At 38.3% G+C, this 12,484-nt stretch overlaps 1 protein-coding gene and 1 long non-coding RNA gene across 2 annotated transcripts in view; one reads left to right on the plus strand and one right to left on the minus strand.

The window, feature by feature from the left end:
• The first annotated feature begins 332 nt into the window (after window positions 1–332).
• Window positions 333–11,288, plus strand: LOC143982794 (uncharacterized). Its single transcript, XR_013274511.1, has 2 exons — window positions 333–516; window positions 9,728–11,288. It is a non-coding gene; the product is annotated as an uncharacterized LOC143982794 (long non-coding RNA).
• The window catches only part of EPHA10 (EPH receptor A10), a 943,825-nt gene continuing 938,592 nt past the window's right edge, over window positions 7,252–12,484 (minus strand). Inside the window, exon 17 of the mRNA XM_077481808.1 lies at window positions 7,252–9,639. Within this exon, the coding sequence (XP_077337934.1) occupies window positions 9,525–9,639 (115 nt within the window). The 3' untranslated portion in view covers window positions 7,252–9,524. The remainder of the gene's footprint in view (window positions 9,640–12,484) is intronic.

Genomic DNA, 12,484 nt, shown 5'->3' on the forward strand with positions numbered 1-12,484 from the left:
CTTGGAAAAAAGATCATGTTTTTAGAGCTTAAGTTTCATATTAACTCATATAAAATTGTCTGTGCAGAAAAAAATTACATCAGCTGTAACTGATATTTTATTTCCATTCCAATCTTATCGAGCAAAGTGTACTTTGTCGTGAGACATGAGTAAAGTGATATGTATGCACTGGGTTTCTCAATACTTATCATAAATTCAAATGTCAACAGGGTAGAAAACGGGGGTTCTTTTTATTAATTTGGTATGCAAATTTGAGAAGGAAATAAAGCACTTGAGCAAACATGCTTTTGTAAGGTTAGCATCTCTCCCTAAGGTAAATGCTGATTACTTTTCCTGAATGCATATAAAGCAGGTTTAAACAGTGTCTTGAATGCCAATACTTCAAGCTCTTTTGTAATGTTATAGAAGCGTGGTAATGGGCACCTGTAGGCATATTAATAGATTTTTATGTTTGCTGTTCTAGCTGTATTTTAGGACAATACAGGAAGATCCCTGCTTGGAGGAAATACACTTTAGGTAAGAATTTTACTACTGATAACAAAGCTAAATATAACAATTAATTACAATGGGAAATACAGATGTTAGAAACTCTTTTGGGCAAAAAAAAAATTAGATGTTTGGAAGAACTAAAACATTGTCTGGGACATTTGAAAAACAGTGCAGGTTTGTTTATGAATATACAACATATAAGAGCTATATGCATATGCAAGTTTGTATTGATTACTCTAAGAATAAATAAACCAGCTGTAGTAGCCTGAAATCCGTTAAAGGTAACTAAAATGAAGGGCCTAGTCACCTACTGGCATGTTGTAATGTTTAGGAGTGTAAGTGTGCATATTTCTTCCATGATAACTAGTGCTTCACTAGTTTAGCTTTAGCTCAGGTAATATAGACAACTTCTCTCCACTGGCTAGTAATAAAAGAGCATTTAGTAGCTGAAGCTTGTTCATAATGTTATACGAGAAAAGTAAAAGCTGCAATGACCATGAAAACTCTGTTAAGGAACTTTTATGTACGGAGAAGTAAAATGCCAAATAGAAACTTACCCTTTAAATGTATAGGCACGTTTATGTGAGTGTCATTTTCCAAATATATGTACTTTATCAGTAATAGATAGGACTACATGAACAAGTAAATTCCTTGCCACTGACAGATTCAATCGCTCACTGACAGTCATCAAATTAGCAGCACATTGATACAGTCTCACTGGACGTTTGATCTTCTACATATATCTCCTGGTTTACCAGTCAGCAAAAACACTGGTATGTGATGTAACATTTTCTTTCTACAGACATATATGTGATTTTGGCTGTTTAAATGCAGCATATCTACATTTTGCCTGCTGCCTCATTATCTCTGATTTCTGTCGCTTGACACTGATAATAAAGTTGCAACCACACCATACTAACAGAAGATGAATGGTGGTTAATTATGGTCCTCATTATGATAACACCAGTTTCAAAAGTTCCATCACTTTTTCTGATTCTAACAACTGCATTAGCACGACAAAAAGAAATATAATGTACTTTTAATGTTAAGTTTAATAACCCAAAACACTCTATCATTTGACTTTTTGCTGGCAGCATAAAAGGTGCTGTTAAAAATAATTAAACCCTAAATGAGATTTTCTTGCTAGGAGCTTCGCTTCAGTAAAAACATTGTAAGGACAGGCTTCAATTACAAAGCTGCTTTTCTAAAAAGGGAGTTTAGCAGAAAAAAATTATTTGGATATCTATATGGTCTGTCAGATGCATAGGAATGGTCTGCTAATGAACACTGCCTGAATAAAGACAGAGGTGGTAACCATTGTTGGTGGAACCTTTGTTATTAAGAAATGCATTTCATCAGGCACTGAAGGACCTGGTGGCACAATGCCATCATTGCAAGCAAAAAATTTTAGTATTTTAATATCAATGGATAGTAAAAGAGTCACCAGAAATCTTCCTAGATAATTTCACTGTGTTGTTAGAAATCTGGAATTTCCACATTATAAGTGAAGGTAATTTACAGTACATCGCTATAGTAACATCATCATAATGTATTCATATTTCTCTAATCATTTACATAACTACTTTACACACGTGGAAGTTTAAAGTTTGTCAAAAACTGGGAGAAAACAGACAAACATATCACAGTTAGCTGATCCAATCATCAACCTACAATATGTAGCCTGTATGTAACCAAAATATAACATAAATGCTTACATCCTAAGCAAATATGGTCTTTAGGAAGAAAACCATTGTCAGTAGCCTTTTTCCATTAGTATGTAAAGAGATGACTACAAAGGGTGTGTTCTGAGATATGTGGTAGCCTATAAATGTCATATGACATGTGTACATTTAAAGTAATATGTTAGTTTTAAATTTAAAATATGGTGGGTGGAGCCACCTGCTATTTTCTTTCATCCCTCATAAACTCCAGAAGTGATAGCCATCTGCCATCGCTCACAAATTAGACAAATTGCCGCTACAATATATATATCATGTGCTTATCTCTATAAACCATACACTCTTATATTTTCTCCAAGTTCTCCAAGTGATATGAATACACATATATATATATATATATATATATATATATATATATATATATATATATATATATATATATATATATATATTTATTCGTAATAACAAACCACAAAATGCAATAAATCAATCTGCATGCAAAAATTTCTCTGTATTATCTTCGCCTTCACTCCATGTGTTACACTTCCATATATAGTGCCTTATGTGGTAATGCGTATAAGTATCAGGATTTACATATAGACTCTGTATTAATTGATCCCCAGCAAAATGGCCGCTTTAATGTGGCTGCTAGTTTGAATATAGGTATTTACACAAATAAAATGGCCACCAGAGGATTTGCATACATATTTTGTATCAGTTGGTCCTCAACAAAATGGCGGCCATAATATATTCTCTATGGAAGACTAAAACATATCACTGCCAGTAATGGAAATCGATGGGAACTGTATTTGCTGAACCTCCCCCCCACCATAAAGTCAAGTGATGTAACACGTAGGGCGGAGCTTGGGTGACATCAAATGTAGCCTAAAAGTGATGTTCAAAACAGTGGTATTTACATGTGTTTTTATGACATCCTGGTCTATGTTTTTATTAATGTAAGTGTGTAAGTGTGATAAAGAAGTTCCTGTGAATGCATAATAAATTCTATATTACCTTACTATATATGTGGGTTATACAGAAGAGGTTAGAGCATTGTGAGCACAGTGGTGACATGAGTGGTGTGAGCGTATTTTGCAGCACTGGATTTTTGGGTGCTACTTATAATACTTTACACATTTACACATAAGGCAATATATGGAAATGTATCACATTGTGTTAAAGAGAAGATGAAAGAAAGGAAACACAGAGACTTTTTTACATACAGAATGATTTAATGCATTTTGTGTCTTGTTATTGTGAATATATATAGATAGATATCTATATCTATCTATATATGTATAGAAATATATATCTCTATATATATAGATATATACAGTATCTCACAAAAGTGAGTACACCCCTCATATTGTTGTAAATATTTTATTATATCTTTTCATGTGACAACACTGAAGAAATTACACTTTTCTACAATGTAAAGTAATACCGTATATACTCGAGTATAGGCCGACCCGAGTATAAGCCGAGGCCCCCAATTTACCCCCAAAAAACTGGGAAACCTATTGACTCGTGTATAAGCCGAGGGTGAGATATGCCTGTCCATCCCTGTGTGTGTCCGTCCATCCCTCTGTGTCCGTCCATCCCTGTGTGTCCGTCCATCCCTGTGTGTGTGTCCATCCATCCATCCCTGTGTGTGTGTCCATCCATCCATCCCTGTGTGTGTGTCCATCCATCCATCCCTGTGTGTGTGTGCGTCCATCCATCCATCCATCCCTGTGTGTGTGTGTGTGTGTGTGTCCATCCATCCATCCATCCCTGTGTGTGTGTGTGTGTCCATCCATCCATCCATCCCTGTGTGTGTGTGTGTGTCCATCCATCCGTGTGTGTGTGTGTGTGTGTGTGTGTGTGTGTGTGTGTGTGTGTGTGTGTGTGTCCGTGCAGCCTTGTGTGTCCAGCCTACCTGTGTCCCAAGCCTCCGTCCGGTCCCGTCCCGAGCCTCCGTGTCGTCCCGTCCCGAGCCTCCGTGTCGTCCCGTCCCGAGCCTCCGTGTCGTCCCGTCCCGAGCCTCCGTGTCGTCCCGTCCCGAGCCTCCGTGTCGTCCCATGCCAGGATCGCCGCTCTTCGTCGGCGCCCTGGCGGCCATTCCCCTGTTCAAAAGCCGCGCCTCCGCCTCCGCCTGTGATAGGCGGAACACTCAATTTCCCAGCAGTCAGTGTTCCGCCTATCACGGACATCGGCTCATCCGAGGATGAGCCGATGTCCGTGATAGGCGGAACACTGACTGCTGGGAAATTGAGTGTTCCGCCTATCACAGGCGGAGGCGGAGGCGGAGGCGCGGCTTTTGAAAGGTAGAATGGCCGCTGTCTGTCTGCTCGACACGCTGTTCGGGCAGTCAGACAGCGGTGACTCGAGTATAAGCCGAGGGGGGCACTTTCAGCCTCAAAAAAGAGGCTGAAAATCTCGGCTTATACTCGAGTATATACGGTAAGTGTACAGCTTGAATAACAGTGTAAATTTGCTGTCCCCTCAAAATAACTTAACATACAGCCCTAGCAAAAAACGTGAGTACACTCCTAAGTGAAAATATCCAAATTGGGCCCAAATAGTCACTCCCCCCAGTGTCATGTGACTCGTTAGTTTTACAAGGTCACAGATGTGAATGGGGAGCGGGTGTGTTAAATTTGGTGTTATCACTCTCACCCTCTCAAACTGGTCATTGGAAGTTTAACATGGCACCTCCTGGCAAAGAACTCTCTGAGGATCTGAAAAAAAAAAGAATTGTTGCTCTATATAAAAATGGCCTAGGCTATAGGAAGATTGCCAAGTCCCTGAAACTGACCTGCAGCACAGTGGCCAAGAACATAGAGTGGTTTAACAGGACAGGTTCCACTCAGAACAGCCCTCGCCATGGTCAACCAAAGAAGTTGAGTGCATGTGCTTAGCATCATATCCAGAGGTTCTCTTTGGGAAATATACATATGAGTGATTGCTACAGAGGTTGAAGGGGTGGGGTGGTCAGCCTGTCAGTGCACAGACCATATGCTGCACACTGCATCAAATTGACTGTTGTCCAAGAAGGAAGCCTCTTCTAAAGATAATGCACTAGAAAGCCCCCAAAAAGTTTGCAGAAGACAAGCAGACTAAGAACGTGGATTACTGGAACCATGTCCTGTGGTCTGATGAGAACAAGATAAACTTATTTGGTTCAGATGGTGTCAAGCGTGTGTGGCAGCAACAAGATGAGGAGTACAAAGACAAGTGTGTCTTGCCTACAGTCAAGCATGGTGGTGGGAGTGTCATGGTCTGGGGCTGCATGAGTCCTGCTGGCACTAGGGAGCTGCAGTTCATTGAGGGAACCATAAATGTCAACTGTACAGTGACATACTGAAGCAGAGCATGATCCCCTCCCTTCAGAGATTGGGTCACAGGGCAGTATCCCAACATGATAAGGATCCCAAACGCACCTCCAAGAAGACCACTGTCTTGCTAAAGAAGCTGAAGGTAAAGGTGATGGACTGGCATATCTCCAGACCTAAACCCTATTGAGCATCTGTCAGGCATTCTCAAACAGAAAATGGAGGACTGCAGCGTCTCTAACATCCACTAGCTCAGTGATGTTATCATGGAGGAGTGGAAGAGGACTCCAGTAGCAACATGTGAAGCACTGGTGAACTCCATGCCCACGTGGGTTAAGGCAGTGTTGGAAAATAATGGTGGCCACCCAAAATATTGACACTTTGTGCCCAGTTTGGACATTTTCACTTAGGGATGTACTCACTTTTGTTGTCAGTGGTTTAGATATTCATGGCTGTGTCTTGAGTTTTTTTTAGGGGACGACAAATGTACACTGTTACACAAGCTGTACACTCACTACTTTACATTGTAGCAAAGTGTAATTTCTTCAGTGTTGTCACATGAAAAGATATAATAAAATATTTACAAAAATGTGAGTACTCACTTTTTGTGAGATACTGTATATCTAGATCTATCTATCTATCTATCTATCTATCTATCTATCTATCTATCTATCTATTTGTGACAAGATGGCAGGAAAATCCATGGGTTGTGTCCAGGATGGGAGATATATTTGTCCCAGGTTCATGCTGTACACTGATTGCTTTTGTGTTTGTGCTGTGTAGTGAGCCTATTAGAATTTCAGCTCTTGAACACCACCACCCTTTGGGCACCTTCTGCTAATGTCGTGTTTGGTGAGCATTGATTCCGAGCATGCGTGTTTGTACTTCTTTTGTGTGACAGACTTGTGTACACACGATATGAAAAGCTGACAACAGACCATTCTCCGCTGAAAATTTACTAGCCTGCTCACCAACAATTGTTGGCCGAAAGCTGGACAACAATTGTCTGATGGAGTGTACTAACGGTTGGATTTTAGGTAAACAGTCTGTCATCACAAAATTCCCTGCTGAAAAAACAGATTGTGTGTATGAGGCTTAAGTCTGTGTGGCTAAAAGCCTTTGTTTATTTATGTGTGACTGCCAAGTGTCTGGGCTGCGGTAGGCTGTGGCAGAACAAGTAGTTAGGTTCTTGTGTTGGTGTCATTAGATGCCCAAAGTGGCAAGGGTTTATTTTCTGTTTTGTATTATTTTACCTGTTTTAATACCTGCACTTTGTAACCACAGATGTTTCAATGAACCACAGTTTTTGCTTTCACAAAGATCTTGCTGTCTGTCTGTGCCTATTTCACTGTGCTGTTACCCATCCAGGGAGTCCTGCACATCCTGAGACTGAGCTAATCCCTTACAATGTATATATATATATATATATATATATATATATATATATATATATATATATATATATATATATATATATATATATATATATATATATATATATATATATTTATATATATATTTATATATATATACACATTTGGTTATTTGTTCAGATCACTTTGCGTTTATGGCACGTAGAGATAAGCATATGTGGCATGCCAGTTTGTCTGATTTGTGATCTATATAAATGTGAGGGAACACATAAGATGTTGGCAGCAGTCAAGTAGTGTTGTTTCATATATATATATATATATATATATATATATATATATATATATATATATATATATATATATATATATTTTTTTTTTTTTTCTTTAGTTAAATTTTTAACGAGTTTGTTGCTTTTTGGTAGTGCAGGAGCATTTTTAATTCCATCTGCCATAGCTCCTGGCTCACTCTAAGTGTTTTGGGAGTTCTTAGCAACTTTGGGTACTTTATTTCCCCATGCCAAGGAAATCAAGACCCAGTGGCAGCTACCGTATGCACACCTGAAGATACAAGAACAAACATTTAGTCATTGACGTCTCTGATAAATACACAAAATTGAATGTCAGATCAGGAAGATGGTAGAAATTTGATAAAAACAATGCCATGGCTTAGGTAAGTATAGCGATTTGGGGGACAAGGGATGACAATTTGTGAGAAAATGTTCTTACCTAGTAAATTCCAGTCAGCTGCAAAAATTAAGTTTTGTAGCAGGCCTGGATTATACATGAGGATGCCAATGGCCCACACATATACTGGGATCATCAGACACCAGATGGGAGCACTGGTTGCCAAGGGAGCTAGTAATAAGGTAAGTACTTCACCTTAGTTATTACCCCCTAGACAAAATAAGCAACCAACCTGTGAAGTGTGGGGAAAAGGGCATGGGAGGAGGGGATTTACTGCATGGAATTGTTTTACCTGATTAGAGTTCAGCTTGAAAGATATATTTGTATACATTTTTAAGTTAAATACTTGTAATGATTCATTTAAACTAGATTTTAGGTTGGAGTCATATAATACAAAAGTTTGTTACTAAATATCTTTTTTTTTTTTAAAACTGGTGTATTAATGTCTAAAGTAATGTTACATTTTTACTGTTTCATACGTCCTTGGTGCTGAACTGTCTTCCTAAATTTGGCCTACAACTTATTATAGGTTTGATATTTGTCTTAAAGGAACTTGAGATATTTTTAAAGTGTTAAGTGAGCTGGATATATAAAGACTATGTTAAAATACTGCAAGCTTGATTTTCTCTTAAGTAACATTAATCACTTTTCATTTTATACTATTGTTAGGTACCCTTCACTCACAATTATATTCCATCAAGTGAGCTTCAAATGGCTGTGAGAAGTGGTGGCCAGTCAACCCGTTACTATTCCTGAACATAAAAGCAGATAGGTTAAAAAAAAAAAGACATGCTGCAAATTAAATTGAGTTATTGGCAAGAACAGGAAAAGAGACCATGACCCTAGATGACACAACCATTATCATTAATAGGTAGAAATAGAAAAAACCTTGTTGGAGCTGCTTTGGGCAATATGTATGCTGAACAGCTACGGTATATGAAGTTATCAGGAAATTGATTGCATTGTAGATAAAAACAAATAGCCTAACTCTTTACAAAACAAGTGTATGTAGTATTATGTTATGTAATAACCCATTATGAGTTAGATGCTATTAAACATACCCTGTCTGTTATTCCATTAGGCTGGCACACTCTTTTCCAAAAGGTGCAATAATATAATTTACCCATGACTTTTGTATGTTTTAATATTTAAAATGGAGTCTGTAAAAAAGGCTTACAACTGCTTTGTTGTTGTTTTCTTTCTATCCATTTAGTTTGCCATTTCACCTCCCCACTGCTAAAATCTGTCAGACAAACCTTTGCAAAGTAAGCGATTGCTCTCTTTGAACTTCAGCTAGAAGACAAATTGCACCACTTCGGCTGTATCGCATTTGCCCCACGAGAGAGAGATGCCATCATTTAATGCCGCCAAGTAAAAAGTGCTAAGTAAGGAGGAGAAAAGAAAAAGACTAGCACTTTCTGCACCAAACACATATCACTTGGACACTTGATGTGGTATAAAAAGTCTTTTTTTTACATTCTGTAAAAATAAAAGCTATTTATGGGAGTCAGTACAACACAGTTGCTGTTAGAAAAATACTTAAGTACTTATAGTTAATGGAGTAGTTGGCACCACAATATTACAACAATATACCCCATGTAAAAAATGAGTGCACACTTTTCCAGCTCACCCTGTATGCCTATGTTTCATACAGACACATGGCCCTGATAAAAGACTACTAAAATCTGTCCAGTTTTGCCAATTGTGGCTGTCATTGTCAATACACTGTCAGGTATTCCATCTTTCCATGATAAGAAAATTTCCTTATGACACTGAACATAGTAGAATATCAGCCATACTAGCCAACACAACAAATGCTTTCAGGGAGTTAGGAGAAATGTTGACTCCAAATCGATCCAAGTTACATTTTCCACCTCGGTAGGTTTTTTCTTTCTGTTTCTGCTCTTTTTTCTTGGCCAGATTAGGGGGCTGTACAGCTCACCCCTTGGATTTCTGCGTCCTGGAACTAGCTTGGTGTCCTTATGTCACACTTGCACCCCTCGTCCATGCATTTGTATAACTTGCGCACGTAAGGTCTGAATGCCACTAAGTATGGTCTTCTGGTGGTCCAAAGAGGTGATCCCTAGGCTCATTACATCCCTGGAGAAAAGAGCACAAATGTTATTCAGAGTGGCATTATGGATATCACTTGAGGAGTCAGTCTAAAATATATCTTTCTATTTTTTAGTGGCCACTACCAGATTGAATCAATCTCTCATGGACCTTATGGACCCTGGGGGACATCTCTTTATCAAGGATGGCCTAGGAACAAGAGCTATTAGAAGAGAATCATACTCTCCCCATTCATTTTCTTGAAAGTACACCTATCATGAGTTAAGTAAAAGGACTGCCATTACTGGATTCCTAATAATACTTCTGAGTGCTTGATTATGCTCCAGGACATTTCTGCTGCCTATGCATTACTTGATCTTCTTGTATATGAGTTCTAAAAACGTGGTAAGCATTATATTGTGCCCTTTTAAACAGCCGGTTTCCCTCAAACATTAATTTACAGATGTAGGTGCGCATGGGAGAGAGACTGCAGATTAATTTAATTTGGACTGTGAAATTATTATTAACCCTTTATGCTAAATATTTCTACTAGTGCATGTTTTGTGAATCCTACACCCATTTATTTAGGTGCCCTTTGAGGGAAAGCTTCTTTATATGTAACTTTATGGTTGGATGTATATATCAATTTTAGCTATTTGCTCCTTTTTCTATATATTAGGAGAAGCACAATGAATTTTGTTCTCTTGTTGCCTATCTGTGTCTGACTACAATAGCTCAACAGCCAGGAAAGTAACATTCCTGAAAATAGAAGTCACGGGAGAGGCTTATACAGGACGATGTAACAAATGTGCTTAAATGCCCCCCTCTCCAGTAGCATAAAGTCAAATTTTAGCTTGAACTCACGCCACTCTTTTTAATCAACTGGGAGCAAAGGAGCCAAGCAATACTGCTGGAAAATGAGGAGCATGTGACTCTGTGGCAGTGCTGGCTCTTGGTGATTGTCCCAGCAGTGTAACATGGAGCAGAAAGGTCTTTAGTCCCATGTAAGCTTCAACTAGAATGACTAGAACTTTAAAAAGGTCAGACTTTCTTTGCTTTTTGCAGATTAATACGAGTAAAGGAAAGATGAGACAGAGTGTGTTTTGTTAAAGCCTTTGCTAAGAATATTTTACTAATTGACTTGATGTCATTGGTGTGGTACAGGGGAAACAGTAGTTGTAGCATTATGAGGAATAAAACAGAGCTTTTTCTTTTTAGGGACTGCTCCCGTGGTCATTTAAGGTGAATGTACAGTTGGTTGAGCATATAGTATAATACTATGGTATCACAGATTAGCTTGTAATAAATGGCCATTGATTCTCTTGGCACTAACCCTGTGTCAATGAGAACTGAAAGTTAGTAAATGCACTGCCTGTGACTGTGATGAATAACAATTATAATGGCAATGTACTGAAAATAGTTCCCAATGAACTCTAATGCTAGATTTACATTGCAAGCTATGAAAACATACAGAGTTTTAAATCTTTTTCACAGGTGGGATGACATGTATTTTTGTCCAATTTTATTTCTTTATGCGTCAACATGTATTTTTTGGGGTTTCTCTATATGCCTTTTGCACATATTTTCCCTAAATAAAGTAAATAAAATGTAATCTTTGTTCCAGACAACTCCATCTTGATTAAAACAAATCCATTGCTCTGTGAGAATTAAAATAATAAATACAGCTCTTGTTGCAATATCCACCCTATCTCCATTGCTGTCTCCCCCAGACTTACTGCTCTGCAATCCTCTATCTGCCGATTCACCTCATTGGGATGAATCATCAGCAACCTATTGTGGGCTTACAGGAGAAAGCTGAAAAGAATAGTACAACTGCAGCTCTATATAACTTTTTAAAATATGCATGTGAATATTTTGTATTTTGACAGATAGCCAGCAGGTGGCATTCTCAGCTTCTTTTACCCACTTAAGCCCCGGACCATTTTGCTGGCCAAAGACCAGAGCACATTTTGTGATTTGGCACTGCGTCACTTTAACTGACAATTACGTGGTTGTGCGACGTGGCTCTCAGACAAAATTGATGTCCTTTTTTCCCACAAATAGAGCTCTCTTTTGGTGGTATTTGATCACTTCTGCAATTTTTATTTGTTGCACTATAAACAAAAATAGAGTGACAATTTTGAAAAAAACACATTCTTTTTTACTTTTTTTTACTATAAAAAATATCCCCAAAAAAATTTATAATTTTTTTTCCCTCAGTTTAGGCCAATACATATTCTTCTACATATTTTTAGTAAAAAAAAATTGCACAAAAGTTATAGCGTCTACAGAATAGGGGTTCATTTTATGGCATTTTTATTATTATTTTTTTTTTTTTACTAGTAACGACAGTAATCTGTGATTTTTATTGGGACTGCGACATTATGGCGGACACGTCAGACAATTTTGACATATTTTTGGGACCATTGTCATTTTTACAGCAATCAGTGCTATAAAATTGCACTGATTACTGTAAAAATGACACTGACAGTGAAGGGGCTAACCACTAGCTGGTTAGGAAGGGGTTACGTGTGTCCTAGGGAGTGATTCTAACTGTTAGAGGGAGGGGCTATGTGTGACACATCACTTATCATAGCTCCTGCTCACAAGGAGCTAAGATCAGTGACAGTGTCACTAGGCAGAATGGGGAGATACTTGTTTACATTAGCATCTCCCCGTTCTTCAGCTCTGTGAGGTGATCACGGGTATCCCTATGGACCTCTAGTCCGTGAGACACGTGATCTTAAAGGTACGCTCATTTGCCCAGCTGTGCCATTCTGCCAACGTAAATGTATATGCGGCGGTCGGCAAGTGGTTAACCTGTTCTCAAACCCACTGCCCCCCTCCACACACACACACATTTACACCTCTGTTAATTGCATTGTTAGATAAC

Source organism: Lithobates pipiens, unplaced genomic scaffold (genome assembly GCF_037356315.1).
Source record: "Lithobates pipiens isolate NorthernLeopardFrog02 unplaced genomic scaffold, aLitPip1_a1.2 Scaffold_16, whole genome shotgun sequence".
Classification (NCBI taxonomy): Eukaryota; Metazoa; Chordata; class Amphibia; order Anura; family Ranidae; genus Lithobates; species Lithobates pipiens.